Source organism: Mus musculus, chromosome 9 (genome assembly GCF_000001635.26).
Source record: "Mus musculus strain C57BL/6J chromosome 9, GRCm38.p6 C57BL/6J".
NCBI classification, from domain to species: domain Eukaryota; kingdom Metazoa; phylum Chordata; class Mammalia; order Rodentia; family Muridae; genus Mus; species Mus musculus.
The window spans coordinates 19,916,378-19,937,307 of NC_000075.6; the positions used below are offsets into that span (position 1 = coordinate 19,916,378).

At 37.1% G+C, this 20,930-nt stretch overlaps 1 protein-coding gene and 1 pseudogene across 1 annotated transcript; one reads left to right on the top strand and one right to left on the bottom strand.

Moving 5' to 3' along the window:
- The first annotated feature begins 851 nt into the window (after positions 1 to 851).
- Positions 852 to 6,133, top strand: Olfr77 (olfactory receptor 77). The gene is made up of 3 exons (NM_146339.3): positions 852 to 1,058; positions 2,300 to 2,447; positions 3,818 to 6,133. Exon 3 carries the CDS (start codon positions 3,834 to 3,836, stop codon positions 4,770 to 4,772), a length of 939 nt encoding a protein of 312 aa, NP_666451.1. The 5' UTR covers positions 852 to 1,058; positions 2,300 to 2,447; positions 3,818 to 3,833; the 3' UTR covers positions 4,773 to 6,133.
- Positions 11,438 to 11,946, bottom strand: Gm7808 (predicted pseudogene 7808; annotated as a pseudogene).

Genomic DNA, 20,930 nt, shown 5'->3' on the forward strand with positions numbered 1-20,930 from the left:
TCGGCCATCATTGAGAAGAGAGGCCTCTTGGTCTTGAAAACTTTATATGCCCCAGTACAGGGGAACGCCAGGTCTAAGAAGTGGAAGTGGGTGGGTAGGGGAGCAGGGAAGGGGGAGGGTATAGGGGGACTTTCTGGATAGTATTTGAAATGTAAATGAAGAAAAGATCTAATAAAAATTGAAAAAAATAAGAATTACCCCAAGGAGACAAGTGTTGTAGCCTTAGTTTAAAAGTGCTATATACTCAGATATCCTAAACACTCAAGTAAAATTTAAAATTAAAAACAAAAATTACTAAAAGTATTTAATTTTCTATAAAACTTGGATCTAAAATAATTTATATGATTCTTAAAGTACCTCGGGAGACTTACCAGAAAAGATATTTGGTAGAAGCTCCAGCTTAAGACACATGCTATACTTTCTCTAGGGAATAATTTCTAACAATAAAAAGCAATTTATAGTGTCTGTCCTTTGAGGAAATTAAAATCCTTACCCTTGTATCCCTCAGTATAAACATATTTAACTGAACAGTTCTACTCCGTTACATTATTTTTACCCTAGGGTACTGGGGATATTTAGAGAAGGAAAGAAAATAGGACTTTTATTTTAATTAGGAGCTTTGACAATTCAAACTAAGAAAGTGATAATCACCTTTACTTGTAATTATTTCTCAACTTTTGTGGAAAACGTACATTAAATTTCCCAAGTATCATGAAGAAAACAACCTTTAGTGAAAACAGTACAAAAGTTGATGCTTCTAATTAAGGCAGACAGAGTAAATGGAGGAGATGATATGGGTACTAAGCTTCAATTTTACAACACTGAGCATAGCAGAATCCTTTATATCTTAGCACTATAACACTATGAGGTTGTAGTCTTTGTATGATACAAGAACTATAAATTTCATAGCATTCTTTCTATGTCACAAAAGTATAGTTTCCACAAACCCTGTCTATCCAACTATCACTATTTCCTTTTCCCATTTTTGAAGTGTAGAATATTTTCCAATAAGAATTATTCCCTGGAAAATCTCTACTTTTTCCATCCTTTAATACAAGGTAAGCTCCTTTAGAATTATGCTATAAATTCATATACTTGTTAACTATTCAATAAGTATCTCTTATGAATTATGCAGTTTATATATTTTTTCAGATACTATGAGGCTATTGTTTTACAATGGTATAACTGTACTTGAGTAATATAATCTGCATTAAAGTGGTAGTGGTGAGATCACTTTTATATCTACAACATGTCTACCATTCTTAGTAATATTAAAGTCAGCGCAACTTTCATTTCTCATATTGCAAGCCCATTTAAATGTCTAGGAATATATTGATTAAGGTTGGGGAAGTGTCTCTGACACATTTATAAACAACAGAAATACTTCAGAGATTTCATGCAATAGCCCCTATATGATTAGAAATTAGCCATGTTCTACTAGGATGAAAAATGGTCATTTCCTTATTTAATTTATTTAGTTAACTTTGCATACTGGGATATGAATTATGGTTATTTCTCAGTAATTATGAGAGCTAACATATTTATCTTAAAAAGAGCTTATATCCCCAGATTTCCTATCAGTTGCTGTTCTTCAAATCTTGGCTTCATATATTTAACTTAAGTTACTAGACTACTTATTTCTGTAGTTTTTATTCATATTTGACTACTTATTTCTGTATTTTTGTATTCATATTTGTATTCAGGGTGGTAATCTAGATCACATCCTTTGTGTCTCAAGTTTGAGAATAACATTTATTATACTTGCAATGAGTGTTTATTTGTCTTATATATATTCAGGATGATGGTCTGGAACTTATATTGTCTGTGTGGACAGTTTGAGACTGATGTGTTTTATATTTCAAATGTGTGTTCTATGTTCAGCACACATAACTGTAACCATTTAAATTCCAAGAAATCACAAATTATAAGACAAAATTGATACATTTTGTCATGATATTTCTGCTATAGATGCTGTATAAACATGTTTGAGAAGTTACTTCATCTATTCTACCATCAAAATAAATTTGGATTTACTAGTGTAAGAGAGACATAAAACAAAGCTTTCAGCAAACTCTCCTCATTTACAGATATTTGCCCTTCTTTCTTTGTTTTATATCACACTAGATTCTCAGATCTCCTACTAAACAAAACAGCTGTCATATTGGGATATTATATATTGTATTTTTCTGCCAAAGTATTTATTCTTTCTTAATGATAAACCGTGACACATTTTTCTCACAAATAAAATATTTCTATTTTAGAGTGACCTCTTACCTATGTACATATGTTCTCTCTATAGATTTTCTTCGTTTTGGATTGGGGCAACCCAGTAAGCATAACGATGTTTAGTTTAATGGAGAACTTTCTGGATTCTCTTCAGATCATACAGATCTTTGTCTTTTAATTTCAAGAACTTATTCAGACACTCCTTTTTTTTTAACTTTCAGGTAACTTACTCTCAATCAAAAATATAAACATTACACAATAATAAATACACATTTAGTTTTATGTTTAATGGTGAGCATTTATTTATCACATTTATTTACTCCACATATTTTTATCTTCTTGGAAGCATTCCTCCATAATTTGTTCTGTAAGTAAAAGGGTATATTTTAGGAAAACTCCTTAACTGGAAATGCTGTATTTTAATCAAAATGGTAACTGAAGTTTGAAATTATAATCATCATAACTATATTCACAATTGCCACCTCAATTCTAGGGCAATATTCTTCAATAATAATCTTCCAGAGTAGGCATTTAGTTTCAGGAAGCATAGTAGAAAATTATTTCATATCCTTTCATTTTGCTCTTAAATCTTAGGATGTATGCATATTTAATGTTCCTGCTTTCCAATATAAATAATTATAATACAGAATATAAAAATAATTTCAAGGTCACAAAACTGTTATGCTGGTGTTTTCATATGTCAAGTCACAGAAAATAATATTCAAGATTCCCAGTATTAAATTCTGTGTAAGCTCTGTGCTGTACACAGGAAAATAGATATTAAACAAGAAATTTCTAGTCAATATTCACAAAATTATGATATCATTCTTTACTGATAAACCTCATTTGCCTAGTAATATTTAGCTATTGATAAAATGTTATCAATGGATCTGCATGCTAATTTTATTTGTGCATATAATTGAAAGATATGATTTCACTGTGACATTTATGTGTACCATATACTTTCATCTTGTTGATATCAAATATTCTCTTTGGTTTTCCTCCCATTCCTTTTACTCTTCCCCATTTTACTTTCATGTTACAACTCGCTAAAATATGCTAATTCTGTATATGAAAGAAAAATTTACCACATGTGTAAAAGGGGGAAAAAAGTAAAGGCTAAGAGAGATAACTACTATATAATGATAATGTTTCAGGTAACAGAACCCATATTTCAATTTAAAAACTATACAGTCCTATGATGTCTATATAAAATAAAAAGGTATAGAGAACATAAATGAAAATATATGTTCAGCATCCATTACTTTGGATGAGCCATATAAAAGCAAACAAAGAAATAAACACAAATATCCTGTGTGTGTGTATATATATATATGTGTGTGTATGTGTGTGTGTGTGTGTGTGTGTGAATTAAGATTATTGAGTTGATAATAAAAGGAACATTTCTATTTATTTAATAAGTGACTGAATAATTAAGTATTGCAAGAGAACTGATTGATCCTTGCCTATGAAGGTCATATTACTCTGTATATGTCCACGTAGAGAATAATGTTTCTATACCAGTGACAATGCTGATAGAACTGATACCTGATCATATAGCGAGCATCCTTTTATTTCCTCCTCTTTTCAGAAAACAAAAAACCTGCATGGAAGCAGAGAACCATACAGCCATAGTACATTTCCTCCTTATTGGTCTTTCAGAAGATCCTAAAATTCAATCTGTTCTTTTTGGACTATTCCTATCTATGTTCCTGATTACCATGCTTGGAAACTTTCTCATTGTCTTAGTCACCAGCTGTGACTCCCACCTTCACACCCCCATGTACTTTTTCCTCTGCAACCTGTCATTTGTTGACATTTGTTTAACCTCCACTACTATCCCCAAAATGTTGGTGAACATTTACATGCACACCATGAAGATATCCTACACAGAGTGCCTTACTCAAGTATATTTTTTTAATAATTTTCTTGGAATGGATAATTTTCTACTGACCATTATGGCCTATGATCGTTTTGTGGCCATCTGTCATCCACTTAACTACACAGTCATCATGAACCCTCGAATCTGTGGCCTTCTGGTTCTTTTATCTTGGATCATTATGTTCTGGGTTTCCTTGATTCATATGCTGTTGATGAAACAACTGAACTTCTCTACTAGCACTGAAATCCCACATTTCTTTTGTGAACTCACTGAGCTTCTCAGGGTGGCCCGCTCTGATACCCACATAAATAACATTTTTCTGTATTTGGTTACTGCAGTGCTAGGTATGTTTCCTGTCATTGGGATAGCTTTCTCTTATTTTCACATTGTCTCTGCTTTAATGAAAATGTCCTCCATTAAGAATAAGTATAAAGCCTTTTCCACCTGTGGGTCTCACCTCTGTGTGGTATCCATGTTCTATGGGACAGGATTTGTAGTTCATCTCAGTTCTGCTGTAGCCCATTCATCCAAGAGAAACACAATCACTTCAATAATGTACACTGTTGTCACCCCTATGTTGAACCCCTTCATCTATAGCTTGCGAAACAAGGATGTAAAGGGGGCCTTAGTAAGACTCCTTAGAAGAGTTAAATTTTGTCCTTGATGCATTACTGATACCAAAGAAAGATAATTATTGTGAGTACCAATATTCAAAGTCTTTTCATCCCTGGATCTTTGAAGTTTCTACTATTCTCATTGTTTTGGTTTTGTGAATATATTAATTGATTTCTCCCTAAATACCAATCAATTATCATCTTTTAACATTTTTTTCCATAAAGTTTATGAAGAAATATAAAAGTTTGACATAAATTTTATGGACTTTTCTGATGTTTTGAAGTTTATCTACAGAATCTATGTAGGAACTAATCTGGTTTTCCTCAAAGTATATTGCTTAAGGAAAGGTGAGATGGTTCAACATGTGTGTAAAGAGCTTGCAGCTCTTTTAATATAAACTCAATAACTGATATTTGTGTAAAAGTGGAATCAGAGAATCAACTTCACAAATTTGTCCTCTGACCTTCACCAGCACCTTATGGCATGCACAGGTTCACACATATGTACACATACAATAAAAATTATTTTTATAATTTAAAATAAATTGTTTGAATATTACTATTTTCATCATAGTTTAGGTACATTTGTATCTTCTTATGAAACAATGTAAGGGAAATCACTGCAGCAATATAGCTATCACTGTATCAGGATACAGTAATTTTCTTCTTTCTTCTTTAAACATTTAAATCTACTCATATGGCAACATTTCTTTAAGAATTTTTCTCTCTTTTATGTAATATTTGAAAAGAAAGTACTAACTTGAAATGGACAGCTGGAACTTGGCAATGACTACATGTTCATAAGGCATATATTCACTATCCCAATTTTTGTAATAACAATTGAATTTTGAATATAAAGATAGAAATTTGAAAGAATTTTACCCACCTTACTTTTAATTACTTAGTAGCTAGAGTTATTCTGAAACATTGCTTCATTCTTTTAAAACCTTTGATCTTTTTCTTTTTATCTTATCTCATTTTCTATTTTATGTTTTTGCCCTCATTTCCTTTATCCTTATTATCTTCTTTCCTCTTGTTGTTTCATTGGTTTTCATTAACTAATCATTATGTCTATGAATGAGTATATTAGTTAATATATCAATTTTACACACTGATGGGCATGTCACTAATTTCTATGACTTTTTATTTATAATATTTAAATAGATTTGTTTCAATAGTAACTATGCTAACTATGAACAGAATAATTACATGAAGGTGTATCAGAATATATATTGTCTACTAGAAGTGATATCTGTGTTTATGTATGTAGCATACTCTGCTCTGTTTGTTTATATAATTATAAAAATTTTCTTGTAATGCATGTGACAAACAACTGTCCTTATCACACCTTGATTGTGATCAATTATTTGGAAAAATGTATAAGAATAAGAGAGTTGGCTCATATATATAACCATTTGAATAATTACTACTTTTTATTTACCTGTCACGTTTTACTTTCTTGGTTTCCTAAATTAATTTATTTGTTTACTAATTTTACATCCCAATTGCTGATCTTCCTTCAAGTCCACCACTTACAGAGGCCCTCCTCCACCCAGTCCCCTCCTTTTCTCATCTGAGGGATGTAGTTTCCCATACCGTGGTATGTTAAGTCTCCACAAGGCTAGGCAAATCCTCTCCCAGTAAGGCCAGACAAGACAGCCCAGTTAGGGGAATGGATTCCACAGACAGGCCCTGTTACAACTCTTGGGAACACATGAGAAGACTGAGCTGTACATCTTCTACATATGTGCCAGGGGCCTTGGTCAAGTCCCTTTCATTGGTGGGTCTGTGTCTGATTGCCCCATAGGGTCCAGGTTAGATGACTATGTCCATCTTTCTGTGGCGTTAGCTCCTCCTTTTGGGTGTCAATAATTTCCCAAATTCCCCATAAGAGTCCACAAGCTCTGTCCAATATTTGGCTGTGGGTCTTTGCATATGTTTCAGTTAACTGCTGTGTGGAGCCTCTCAGAGGACAGGTATGCTAGGCTCCTGTCTGCAATAGAGCATCATTTATAATGCCAGGGATTTGTGCTTCCCCTGGAATAAGTCTCAAGTTGAATGGGTTATTGGTTGGCCATTCCCTTAGTCTCTGCTCCATCTGTATCCCTGCCTTTGTTGTAGATAGAACAATTTTTGGTCAAAAAACATTGTGGAATGGTTGGTGTCTGGTTAAAGGAAGTGACCTTTTCAGGTTCCATATCCCCACTGCTATGCATCTCAGCTAAAGTAACCAGTATTGACTCCTGTGAGCCTCCCCTATCCTAGGTCACTGGCACATCATGGAATGTAGAGGCTCATATCTCTCAATTTCTTATTAGACTTGATATTTTCAAAATTACTGAAAGTATAACAGTATTAGAGGTTTTAGGTTTTTAGTTCTTGGAAGCATTTAGCAATTTCTAAGTTTCTTGGAACAATAATAAAAACAATCAGAGAGAAACTGTCCTGTGAGGTAGTTTGGAAAGACATTGAAGCTCTCTCTTTCTCTCTCCTACTTAAAGTCTCAGTTATGATATCAAAAGAAGCCCTGTCTTTGAATATCCAAAAAGACAGTGATTAAACAAAAACCCCAGAAATTCAAAGATCAATCAAAGTGGAAGTGAATAACATGGTGGATTGAAAATCAGTTACTTCTATAGTTAGAATGATACTAAAGAGAATTCACAATGTAGACTATTACAAAAACATTGATTATTGACTACATGGTAAGGTAGAAGAGGGGGCTGAGCAACTCTCATCTTTTCTGGGAGCATACAGAAATGGCCTATGTGACTCTCTCTTTTATGAGTAGGATAAGTTTCTTCTGTACTGTGTTCTGGCATGTAACACCACCATGGAAAGGAGAGGAGACTGGCAAGTTTACAGTTCTGGGAGATAAGCATGACCTGTTCTGAATGCAGTTTTGAGGTTTCAAGCTTCTGTCAAGTAAGTGTTAGTCATTTAAGCCACAGTCATGAAAATGAAGATATTCTTTGTTGAAGAAAGTTCAGAAATTGTCAATGATTTTTGTCACCAGGTATTGGTTTACAGATATATGTTGTCTGGTAACAAGATTCTAATGCTGGGATGTTTGGATTCCTGAAATATATTTGTGAAAATGTACTAATGTAAACCTGCTTTGTTTTCTGATCACTAATTTGTGGTCTTAATTCCATAAGAAACAATACTCTGCCAGTGAATTCATTATGTTGTAGGAGCATAGGAGGAAGTAAGTTAGAGTTAAAAGAAAGAAATGGTCCAAATTTCATCCAACTAAGAAACACAGCTTAAGGAAATGACCTGTAGAGCTGAATATCATTCTGGCACTAGAGAATTCTTCTCTACTCTGCAGCATATTATCAAAGTGTAATGCTGGTGAAGAATCTTAAGAAAGTCCAGTAAATTTGAGATTGCAGCTTTGTGAAATAACTACACTTATATTTATTCTTTGTGTTAACTCACAGTATGTATATGAACTTTGGTGCTTTAAGTCAAAATTATTGAAAACTCTTTTCAATGAGGTGATAGTATAAAATACAAAAAGTGACCAAAGTCGCTTGTCTTTGAGAACCATCGACTTCAGGAATTAGTTTTAGGAGTTCTGTGAGCAGGGAACAGAATGGGTGGTTGTATGCAATTCATTGTGGCAGGTAAGTATTAGCGAATGAGAATAGTGGGAGAAGTGATATATATGACATTGATGAGATGGTTGAAACAAATATTTCAGAAGGCACAAAAGATATATATCTGTACCAGAGGAACCAGAGTCAGAACAGACATAAAAGTGTAGACAATATCATGCTGAGTGAGGTAACCCAGTCACAAAATAGCACACAGGATATTCATTGACTTGTAAGTGAGTATTAGCCCAAAAGTTCAGAAAACCCAAGGTAAAATGTACAGATTATATGAAGCTCAAGAAGAAGGAAGACCAAAGTGTAGATGATTCAGTGCTTCTTAGAAGGGAGAACAAAATACTCACAAGAGGAAATACACAGACAAAGTGTAGAGCAGAGATTGAGGAAAGGCCATCCAGAGAGTGCCCCACCTAGAGATACAATCACCAAACCCAGCCATTATTTCAGATGCCAGGAAGTGCTTGATGACGTGCCTGGTATGGTTGTGTCATGAAAGCCTTTGCCATAGCCTGACAAAGACAGAGATGGATACTCTCAGCCAACCAATGGACTGAGCACAGGGACCCTGATGGAGGAATTAGAGAAGGGGCTGAAGGAGGTGTGGGTGTTTGCAGTCCCATGTGAGGAGCAACAGTGTCAACTGGCCAAACCTCTGGAATAACTGGGGACTGGACCACCAACAAAATAATACACATGGAGGGACCCATGTATTTGGCTAAATATGTGGCAGAGGATGGCCTTGTTGGACAACATTGGGAGGAGTGACCCTTGGGCCTGAGGGGGTTCAATGCTGCAGTGTAGGGGAATGTCAAGGCTGGAAGGCAGGAGTAGATAGATGGGTGTGGGAGCACCTTCATAGAGGCAGGTGAGGGAGGATGTGCTAGGGCAGTTTCCAGAGGGGAGACCTGGAAAGGAGACAACATTTAAAATGTAAATAAAGAAAATATCAAATAAAAGGGGAAAAAAAGAGTGTAGACAAAATTAAACAGTAAAACACTCCTGAGAGTGTTATGTGTTCTATCTCAGGTCATCTTGTAGGTTGGGCATAGTTGATAAGAAACGTTCTCTGCCACAAACTAGGTCCTTATGTTGCTAATTGACCATCACAAAGGAAGAAAATAGAACAAATAGCAGATTTTGGTAAGAACCCTCCTGAAGTCCCACAGCTACTTCTGGGAGCCTAGTGGACTCAGGACCCACCACACCCCAAAATCACCACTCACTGAATGCCACCCCCTTATGGCTGGTCCTTTCTACCAAACAGACTTCTAGATAGTATATTCCCCTGAAGACACCACCCTGAGGCATCCCAGGAGATCTGCTGTACTCAGGGCATCTGACACCACACTCTGAGACATCCCAAGAGATCCACTGCAAACAGTGCAACTGACACCACAGCCTGAAGGCATCACAGGAGATCTACTGTACACAGGGCAACTGAGCAACCAATGCAACAGTCCAAAGACAGCCCTGGGGCAATGCAGCAAGCAGGGCAACTGACACAACAGACTGAAAGTCGCCCTGAAGTTCTGCTGCACACAGGGAAATAGAAACCACAATCCTTAGGCATCTTAGCTTCACACAGGATAACAGCTTGACTGCTCCTCTGAAAACACAACAGTCTAAAGGCCTCCTAGGAGATCTACTGTAGCCAGAGCAACAGATCAGCAGCTTCTCCACCGCTCTGAAGATCCCTTCGTTGGAAGGCACCATGAGAGGTTTGCTACAGCCAGGGCCTCAGGCCTATCAGGAGACCTGAAGCAAAGCAGGGTCAAAAGAGGCAGACTCCAGATAGAGTCACCCAGACCAGCAAACATCAGAGATAAACATATGGTAAGAGGCAAGTGCAAGGCCATAAGCAACAGAAGCCAATATATTTGGGCATCATCAGAATGCAGTTCTCTCATCACAGCAAGCCCTGAATACACTAAAACACCTGAAAATCAGGAAGCTGCCCTAAAACCCTATCTCATGAAGATAATAGAGTCCTTTAAGGAGGATATAAATAACTCACTGAAAGAAATACAGGAAGACAGATAAAAAATGTAGAAGCCCTTAAAGAGGAAACAAATAAACCTCTTAAAGAAATACAGGAAAACACAATCAAATAGGAAATGGAACTAAATAAAGTGGCCCCAGGATCTTAAAGTGGAGGTAATAACAATAAAGAAAATACAGATGGAGGAAAACCTGGTAATGGAAAACCTAGGAAAGAAGTCAGTAGTTACAGAAAATTCAAAACATAAAAAGCTCCTAACCCAAAACATCCAGGAAATGCAGGACACAATGAAAAGACCAAATCCGAGAATAATTGGAATAGAGAAGAACAAAGATTCCAAGCTCAAAGGACTTGAAAATGTGTTCAACAAAATCATAGAAAAAAATTCATAACCCAAAGAAAGAGATGGTCATAAATGGACAGGAAGCCTGTAGAACACCAAATAAAGAGACCAGAAAAGAAAATCTTCTTATCACATAATAATTAAAACACTAAATGCACAGAACAAAGAAAGAATATTAAAAACTGTAAGGAAAAGGAGTCAAGTAACAAAGGTAGAGCTATCAGAATTATACCAGATTTCTCAACAGAGACATAAAAGCCAGAGGATCCATGTCAGAGGTCATTCAGACTCTAAGAACACAAATGCCAGCCCAGGCTACTATGTCCAACAAAACTCTCAATCAGCATGATCAAAACTTCAACAATGTTTATCTACCAATCCAGCCCTACAGAGGATCCTAGGAAAAAAAAAACTCCAACACTAGAAAGGTACCTATAACCAAAGAAAAGGCAAGATATCAAGCATCTCACAACAACGCCAATACGAGAGAATCACAGCACATAAAGCAACCTACCAAAACAAGCATAACAGGAACCAACAGTCATGTCTTTAATATCTTTCAATATTAAATATCTCTGAACCTACCTATAAAAAGACATAAGCTAACAGACTGGATATGCAAAGAAGAGCCAGCATTTTGCTGAATACAAAAAAACACACCTCAATAACAAAGATGGACACTATCTCAGAAGAATAAAATGATGGAAAAAGGTCTTCCAAGCAATGCCATCCTAATATCAAATAAAGTAGATTTTCTTTTTTTTTTTTTTACTGCTCCAGTGGATGGAAGGGGACTTTATTTGGTCCCGGGGTCACATGCCAGGTATGACCCCAGCTTTATTTGACCTTCTTCTTGGGGCGCAGGTTGTTGGTATGGCCGCACTTCTTCTTGCGGCAGTTGACTGCACGAGGGTGCAGGCGTGCGTAGCACTTGCGGCAGATCATCTTGTCACAATTGTACTTCTGGGCAAGCTGACGAAGGGATGGCTCAATGATGCCACCATGCAGACGCAGCACCAGGTGCAAGGTGGACTCTTTCTGGATGTTGTAGTCGGACAGGGTGAGGCCATCCTCCAGCTGTTTGCCCGCGAATATCAGCCTCTGCTGGTCAGGTGGGATGCCTTCCTTGTCTTGGATCTTGGCCTTGACATTCTCGATGGTGTCACTGGGCTCGACCTCAAGAGTGATGGTCTTGCCCGTCAGGGTCTTCACGAAGATCTGCATGTTGGTGTCTGCCGCTCGGCCGCCTCGTTGAAGAGAAAGAGATAAAGTAGACTTTCAACCAAAAGTTATTAAGCGTGATGAGTACAGTAATCCAGTGGCCACAAATAAACTGGGTTTACCTGAAAGGGGAGCTGGGAATGAAAAGGACAAATAGGGGAGAGAGAAGAATGAAGCCAAGACGAGGTTCTGATCAAGGCTCAAAGTTTAATATTCAGCACTTCATTTATAGAGGGAAAGCCCACAGAACCCATCCTTTGTTTTAGCCAGAGTACATTGCAAAGCAAGGTTAGCACAGAAGCCCAATCTTACAAGTTTCCATGGGAGCAGTATGTACAGCCAGGGCAGATGACTCTATCCAGGCTGATAAGGCCCATGGTGGCAAGGACTCAAGGTCTGTTCAGCCTTCTCAAGACTGGGAATGGCCATAATGCCCCCTTATATATTTTTTAAAGATGAGCAGACACTATTGCATATGCCAGCAAGATTTTGCTGACAGGACCCTGATATAGCTAACTCTTGTGAGGCTATGCCAGTGCCTGGCAAATACAAAAGTGGATGCTCACAGTCATCTATTGGATGGAACCCAGGGCCCCCAATGAAGGAGGTAGAGAAAGTACCCAAGGAACTAAAGGGGTCTGCAACCCTATAGGAGAAACAACAATATGAACTACCCAGTACCCCACCCCCACCCCCAGAGCTTGTGTCTCTAGTTGCATATGTAGGAGAGGATGGCCTAGTTGGCCATCAATGTGAGGAGAGGCCCTTGGTCTTGTGAAGATTATATGCCCCAGTACAGGGGAATGCCAGGCCAGGAAGCAGGAGTGGGTAGGTTGGGGAGCGGGATGGGGGGTATAGGAGACTTTGGGGATAGCATTTGAAATGTAAATAAAGAAAATATCTAATAAAAATACAAAAAAGATGAGCAGTACCAGTTGCTGTATGGGGGCACAAGATTTACTTGTTTTCCATAATCCCATCTTGCATAGAGTGGCCAGGAGACCATGTCTGTCTTCAGTCACTGTCTATATTGCTGCTTCTTACCCATCATGGAGATGAAAGTAGTATTGATGTATGTCTCTGTCTTAGGTTGATAGGACCTCAAGAATACTCTTACCCTTCTCTGACTAACTGGTCTTCTATAGCACACTCTTTCCCATTCACACCAAAGCCAGAAAGGACATATGAATATGCACTTAATGCATCTCTCCATACAGATGTATAACTGCCATGGTGAATAGCTGAGCTTCCTGAAAGTGATCCTGTATGAAGGCAATCAATCTGTTTAAAATATTAGATCCAAAAATTAAAAGCAGCAAGATTATAATTAGTGGTACAAGCAATGTAAAAATTAAAGTTGTAAGCCATGGGTAAGTGGAGAACCAGGATTCAAACCATCTGTTTCTGTTCTTTTTCTCTTTTCCTTTTGACCAGTCCTTCTTGAACTTTAGCCATAGAATCCTTTACTACTCCTGAATGATAGATGCAAAAGCAGCATTCTTTTTGGAGGTCTGCACATATTCCTCCCTGTTGAAGGAATAAAAGATCAAGTCCTCTCCTATTTTGAAGGACTAACTCAGACAAGGTAAGAGACTCTTGCAAATGGGAAACAAAAGTTTCTATTCTTTCAACATCTGTATCTATTGACTTTCTAAGGAGCTCATATTTTTTTCCTTGAAAAACCAGGGCAGAAATGCCAGTAGCTGCTCCTCCCACACAGAGGCCCTTCAGTACTGAAATAGTTAAAAGTTGTAGCAAGTTCTCTCTTAGGCAAGAGAAGCCTCCATCCCAAAGATCCAAGAGGTCATCGTAAGAATGATAAATGAGTCTAGCAATAAGTTGAACCAACACTCAAAAATCTTTGGAGCTATCCAATACTTGTGTATGAATGCAGGGGGTAAGAACTATGGTACAAACCCACCATCCCTCTTTAGGAGGAATAAGATTAGAAAAAGAGGTGGAAACAGTAACCGATTGGTTGCATAAGCTCTGTCTTTTACCTTTATAAAATTTCCCTATGCGGGTACCCAATACAGAAACTTCATGTTTAGGAAAGGCCTATACCAGTTTTCTGATTCCATTGCTAATCAGAAGAGCTACTAGAATAAGAAAAATTTCTACATAACAAAAGGATACCTTTGAAGTAAGGAGGTGCAATATCATAGCAAAGCCAACAAAAGCAAGTACTTAGAATTCTCTTTAAGTACATGAAACATGCCCACCATCAATTCTGTAAGGGGAATAGCAAACGTAGGAAAGGTAAGGGTGGCAATGGTAGGACTGTGAGGGATATCAGACACGGTAGAAGAAAAATAGGTAAACGGTGGTATTTCTGCTCTTTTTAGCACTATTCTTTCTACTCTTTTTTAGCACTATTCTTTCTTTTAACTTTTAACTTTCTTATTCCTCTTTGGGGGCTTAGTTATGACCTTATTAGGTCCTACTGAAAAAGGGATAGGCTCAATTTTAAACTTGATGGTAAAGGGTAACCCATCATCATAACCTTCCATATAAAGTCAAAGTCCTCAAGTTTTTCCTTTTTAGCCAATCTTCCTTTACATGTCTTCCTGGATTAGTAAAACTTACCCGTAAAGGATTGCAACCTCCTGAATATCTGCAGGTAGAAGTAAGCAATTTGTTTGTGCTTCTTAAGCACTCATCATTATTAGAACTATTTATTTTAACAGAAATAAGATCTCAAATTGAGGAAGGATTTCACCTAGCTTCACTTGTGGTAATACAACTCCAGTTGTAGCAGAAAAAATGCTGAACTTCTCCACATTGATATTGCTTTTCTCTATTAATTTATTCCTTAGGGCATATATTTAAAAGCAGTATTTAAAAGACAGAAGTGAGTATAGGGTTGCCCACATCCCATATCTACATATCTTGTCCTGAAATTCCACTCATTTTTAGGGAGTGACTGAGGTGAGGCACCAGAGGCTGCAGGAATGTCGCAGGTATCTAATCCAGTTGCTAATTGGCAAAGATCAAGCACAAGGTCTGGCCACCAGATATATGGTGGGTGGCTTTGAGAATTGATAGAAAGCACTTGCTCACCAGTAAGGGTGGCAACTAGACTCCAGATTAACTTAGCTGGCTGATAGGGATTTTGAATCATCTTCATCATTGGTATCATCATCATTAGAAGGCTCAGAATCCACATACTCTTGATGAACCAGTATTTCAGGCAGCCATCGAGCTCCATTTTCTTCCTGTGAAAAAGTACTTAAAGAACCTCATCCCTATATTATACCAGGGTCAGGACCACTCCATATATTAGTTAGAAGGTCTTGCCATTTAACCATGGCATATGAGCTGGAAAAGACTGGATGTCAGTGTCAATTCACTACAGACCTACCTTTAGAATTAGTTTCAGATAGATAGATAGATAGATAGATAGATAGATAGATAGATAGATAGATAGATAGATAGATAGATAGATAAAACAAGCCAAAACAAGGTGTGATTTTGGTGAATTTGAGGGATATAACTCCCCCTTTCTTGTTTTTAAAAGCCAATTTTTCAGAGTGTGATGCACATGTTCAACAATTCCTTGTCCCATTGAGTTACAAGGAATTCCAGTTTTAGGTTCAATACTAAATTCCTTACAAAATGATGTAAAGTTGTTTCTAGTATAAGCAGGCCCATTATCTGTCTTGATGACTTTAGATAGTCCCATAGTGTTAAAGGCCTGTAAGTAATGATCAATTACATTTCTAGATATTTCTCCCATATGTAGAGAAGCAAAAATGAATCCTGAACAAATCAATACAGACATGTATGTATTTAAATTTTCTAAATTCTTAATAATGAGTTACCTTCATTTTCCAAATATGATTGGGCATAAGGTCTTGTGGATTAATCCCTAAATAAGGAACTGGAGATAATGTAAGACAGTTAGGGCATTGTTTTATAATCATTCTAGCCTGCTTCTTAGTGATTTTATGTCAGATCCTTAAGGTATGACTAGAGAGATGAAATTTATTATGATCATGTCTAGCCAATGCAACAGGATCTGAAACTAAGTCTTCTCCTATTAAATCTCTGTCAGTGTGATCATTGCCTGCAGCTAAGGTCCAGGAAGATCTGAAAGAGCTCATATATGACCAATATAAAAGGGATTTTAGGGGGATAACAATGATGTTGTGTAGTTGTGAAAACTGAGATCCAGCAGGTGTATTGAAATGAAATGTAGCACAAGTTTTCAATAAAAGAACTGACTGAGCTACACATACACAAAAGATTAAAAGTATCATTTATAGACTGGAAAACATTTAATATTTCTGTTAATTCTGCTAGCTGAGCAGAGAGCCCAGAAGTCTCTATGTCTACTGTTGATTATTTACAAGATATCCTGCACGTCCTTTAGAGGAGCCATAAGTAAATATTAAAAGAGCATTATGTAGAGGCTGTAAAAATGCCATATTAGGAAATATAACCTTATGTACATTTAAAAATTTGATCAGCCTTTCTTGAGGATAATGATTGTCTATAATGCCATTAAATCTTATTTGAGCAAGCAACCAAGCCATACTATTCTGCTTTAGCCAATTATTTTGGTCCACACAAAAAGGCTGAATAACGATGTCTGTTTCTTTGCAAAAATAAGTCATCCAAGTAAAATCATATGAACTCCTGCCTCATAATACAGCAAGGTATTACTTTTAGGAGATATCCTTGAATGTATCTACATAATAGGAACTTTTTGTCACAATAATCCTGTAGGTTTATGAGTTGTATTAACAATCAGCAAATGTAGGGGCAAAGAATAATCTATATAAGTAACAAATTGTTTTTCAATAGTTCTCTCTACTTGTTGTAAGGCTAAGAAACCTTCTGAGGTTAAAGCTCGAGGGGAGGCAGGATCAGCATTCCCTTTAAGAATATCAAATAAGGGTTTCAATTCTCCTGAAGTAAGCTTTAAGTAAAGATGAAGCCAATTGATATCACCTAACAGCTTTTGAAAATCATTTAAAGACTTTAAACTGCCCCTAAAGATAATCATCTTCTGGGAGTAAATGGCTTGATCTGTAAGTCTAAAGCACAGATAATTATAATGATCTCGAGTTTGTACCTTTTCTGGAGCTATTTGTAATCCTTTATTTACTCATGACTGTTGTAAATCTCTATAACATAAAAGCAAGTTCTTTTGAGAGTCTTTTCCTGATAATAGGATACCATCCATGTAATATATGGTGTATAGTATTGGTCCTTGCTATCTTATAGGCTAAATGGCTTGTGCCACAATTTTTTGACATAATGTAGGACTATTGGCCATCCTCTGAGGAAGAATTATCCATTGATACCTTTTTGTAGTCTATTTCAAATTGATAGAAGGAATACTAAAAGTACATCTTTTACAATCCTGGGGATGCAAAGGAAGAGTAAAGAAACAATCTTTCAAATATACTACTGTTTCACAATATCCTTTAGGAATGGCTACAAGAGATGGAAGCCCAGGTTGTAAAGCTCCCATAGGTACCATGGTTTCATTAACCTTTCCTAGATCTTGTAGCAATCTCTATTAACCAGATTTTTTCCTTGATAACAAATATTAGAGTATTTCAAGGTGACTGGGATTCTATTATATACCCTGCCTCTAACTGCTTCTGTACAAGTGAAGAGACATCTTCTATTTTTTCTTTAGATAAAGACCACTGATCAACCCACACTGGAACATTATTAAGGCATTGAATTTTATCAGTATGGCATGCAGGCAAGACAGTGGCCATTACTGAAAACATCTAAAGCCTCTAGTGTTAGAGTAAGGCTTAGGCCTTGAAAATGTTTTAATGCCTTGCCTTGCCTTTCCTAGACCTTGACCAGGTAAAAATACTTAATTAGGACAGTACATCATAAGACCCATTTGTGAATAGAGATCTCTTCCCCAGAGGGTAACAGGCAAATGTGGAATGATATAGGGTTGAATTTGTCCTGAACTGACTTCCTCATCTTTACAGGCTAGAACTTTGGAACTTTGCTTTGTGATATTGGCATAAGAAGTCACTTGAAGGTGAGTAAGAGTATCAGATAAATGCCAAGTTGATAGCAAATCTTGTCCTCTAGTAATTGTTACTTCAGACCCAGTATCTATTAATCCTTCAAAACTTTTTCCTTCAACTAGTAACTTAAAGGTAGGTTTCCTGCTAGTAATAGATTGGACCTGGTACACATCTGAGGAACCAAAGCATATCTTGTCCTCTTTTACTTTTAACAAATTTGGAAGGTAGCAGATACAAGGGAACTAAAAAAGTTGAGCAATTCTTTTATTAGCAGGTACAGTTATAATGCCATGGGGGGGGGAAGCATCCATAGTTTTAATTTCTCCTGAATAATGATTATCTTTAAGTCCTGGATAAATCTGTAGTCCTTTTATAATAATGTTGCTTTGGCCCAGAAGTAACCCCCAGGTCCCTGGAGGCAAGGGCCCAAAAACTCCTGTAGGCAGCATCTGAACTCCCATTTCTGGGGTCAGTACTGTGTGGAACTAAGGTCCAATCCTGCACATCCTGGAGTTGCTCTGATAAGTTCAGAAATGGATTTCCCTGGCTTGGCAACAGCTTCATGGCCCCATAAGCTGCTTGCTGTGGACATCTGATTAAGGATCGCCAAAAATTCTACCAGCCACTTTTAGCAATCTGTCCACAAATTCCTGAAATGGTTCTGTCAGAACCTTATTTAATGCCAGATGAATTCACACTGAGATCCCCTTTAGTTGGGAAATGATTCCAAGCAAGATGAGCAGCCATTGCAACCTGCAGATAGCCTGATAATCATATCATTACCTTCCATGTTAATATCCTATTGAGAATTACCTGCCTGAACATCCATCATAGCAGCTTTTTTACTTGTTTCATGCTATTCAGAAATCCAAAGTAAGTAATCTCCTGACAATTTATTTTTACATATAGTTTTCCAATCTTGAGGGGTTAAATTTGCTTCCACCACAGTATCCAACGGGGCTTGTATATAGGGAGCTGTAGACCTTTACTATGCAACAACTGTTTTTAATTCTTTTATCACTTTGAACTCAAACATTTGATATTGTCTGATTATTATTGCCCTGCTGGTCAATTGTCTCATTCACAGGGAAAGCTAACACTTAAGTTGTATTCTGCCCCTTCCTGCGAGCCTGATTCACAGTTCTTTCTAATGGCTACTGGTATATCTTAGAATTATTGCTCTTTCCTGTACTTGATGCACTCTTTAATTCTTGTAGCTCATTAGTCAATTTTTGCAGCTTAACTTCGATCTCTAATTTACAGACTTGAATTTCCATCTGGGTAGCATCTCCTGCAGTAAAGGCCACAGGCAGAATAGAAGGTGCCCAAGGAGGCCAATCCTCATATTTGTCAGCCTCTTCTTTCAAATCAGCTCCCTTCTCTGGTTCTAATTCATTATCAATGTCTCCAAATTCTGTTTCCCTAGCTCTATAAGGCATGCTAGGCCTGTATTTCTGTGATTTAGAGTTGAGAGTGCCTCTTTCTGTGGAAGCCCTCTCTGACAGGCATTCTTCCTGGAGTTCCTTAAGCTGTTCCTGAGAAATAACTAATGCTTGTGAGGTCTCTTTATCTTTATTATCAATCGCATCATTTATAAGTGCTCAGGGGCAGAAGGTGACAGGATCTGGCTGGGTGACTCCTAGAACTTCTGCAACCCTTTCCAAGGTTTCCTTATTTAAAGTTTTGTCTTCTGAAAATCATAGACGGCATGAATCTATTTGAGCTAAAAAAAATTTCTAACATCTGTTTTGAAAACCCTGCTCCTCTCACCTGAAGCAGCTCTTTTAGGCTGTGGATGAAGGCCTGTTTGGAATGCCCCTGCTCCACTGAATCGTCACCCCTGGGTGAAGTCAGTGTGGGGCCAACACCCCTTCAGCCTAGCTAGTATTCCCTCAAATGCACCTCCTGCAACAACAGCCTCCAAACAATAAAATTTATAGCTAGCACTAGCATGAATGCAGTATGTTGCTTAGCATGCTTCATCAATACTTTCACTTTTCTTCTGTTTTCTGTGGAGCTCCACCCAAGACAGCAATTCTCAGTTTTGCCCCCATTTTCAGGCTCCATGTTGGGTGCCACCTGTATCCATCCAGCAGCCACAGAAGAACTGGGTTTACCTGAAAGGGGGGGTGGGGGGCTGAAAATGAAAAGCACAATAGGGGAAAGAAAAGAATGAAGCCAAGACAAGGTTCTGACCAAGGTTCAAAGTTTAACATTCAGCACTTCATTTATAAAGGGAAAGCCCACAGAATCCATCCTTTGTTTCATCCAGAGTTTGTTGCAAAGCAAGGTCAGCACGGCAGTGCAATCTTCCAAGTTCCCATGGGAACCAGTATTTACAGCCAAAGCAGATAACTCTATCCAGGCTGAAAAGGTCCATAATGGCAATAACTCAAGGTCTGTTCAGTCTACTCAAGGCTGGGAAAGGCCACAGATGAAGAAGGAAAATATTACTAATTCAGTAATCATAAAGTAATACAAATTTTAAAATGTAATAGAACATTGGTGTATGCCTCATAAACTTATCAAAAATGTAGTAAACAACAAATGTTTATGAAATATAGCAATTCATTGCACGTTGTTGGCAACAAAAGAATTAGATATATTACTCTCATTCATACATGTCTATCTAATGGATATTAAATGAGTGCATCAAGATTTTGTATATTGTCATTATTTTTACAGAATTATTTTTGTGTGCAGACTTATGAAAATATTTATTGTAAGATATATAGATAATGCTGACATATATAAGGCAAAAAAGATATAAGCATTTGAATAAAATAATATGTTTGCTGTAGCATGAATAAATCAGTTTGTCATTAGATCATGTGAAATGGCAAACAGCTAAAAATATAAACATAGCATGCATTTTCTTATATGTGGATCTTAGGAAGTAAACCTTATACAGAGTAAAGTGACCATCAGAGTGTAAGGGAAGGTGGTGAAGTAGGTGTTAATAAAAAAGAATGGATTTCAGTTAAACAATGAGTTCAGGATAACTTTTCTATTGGGCATGTGTA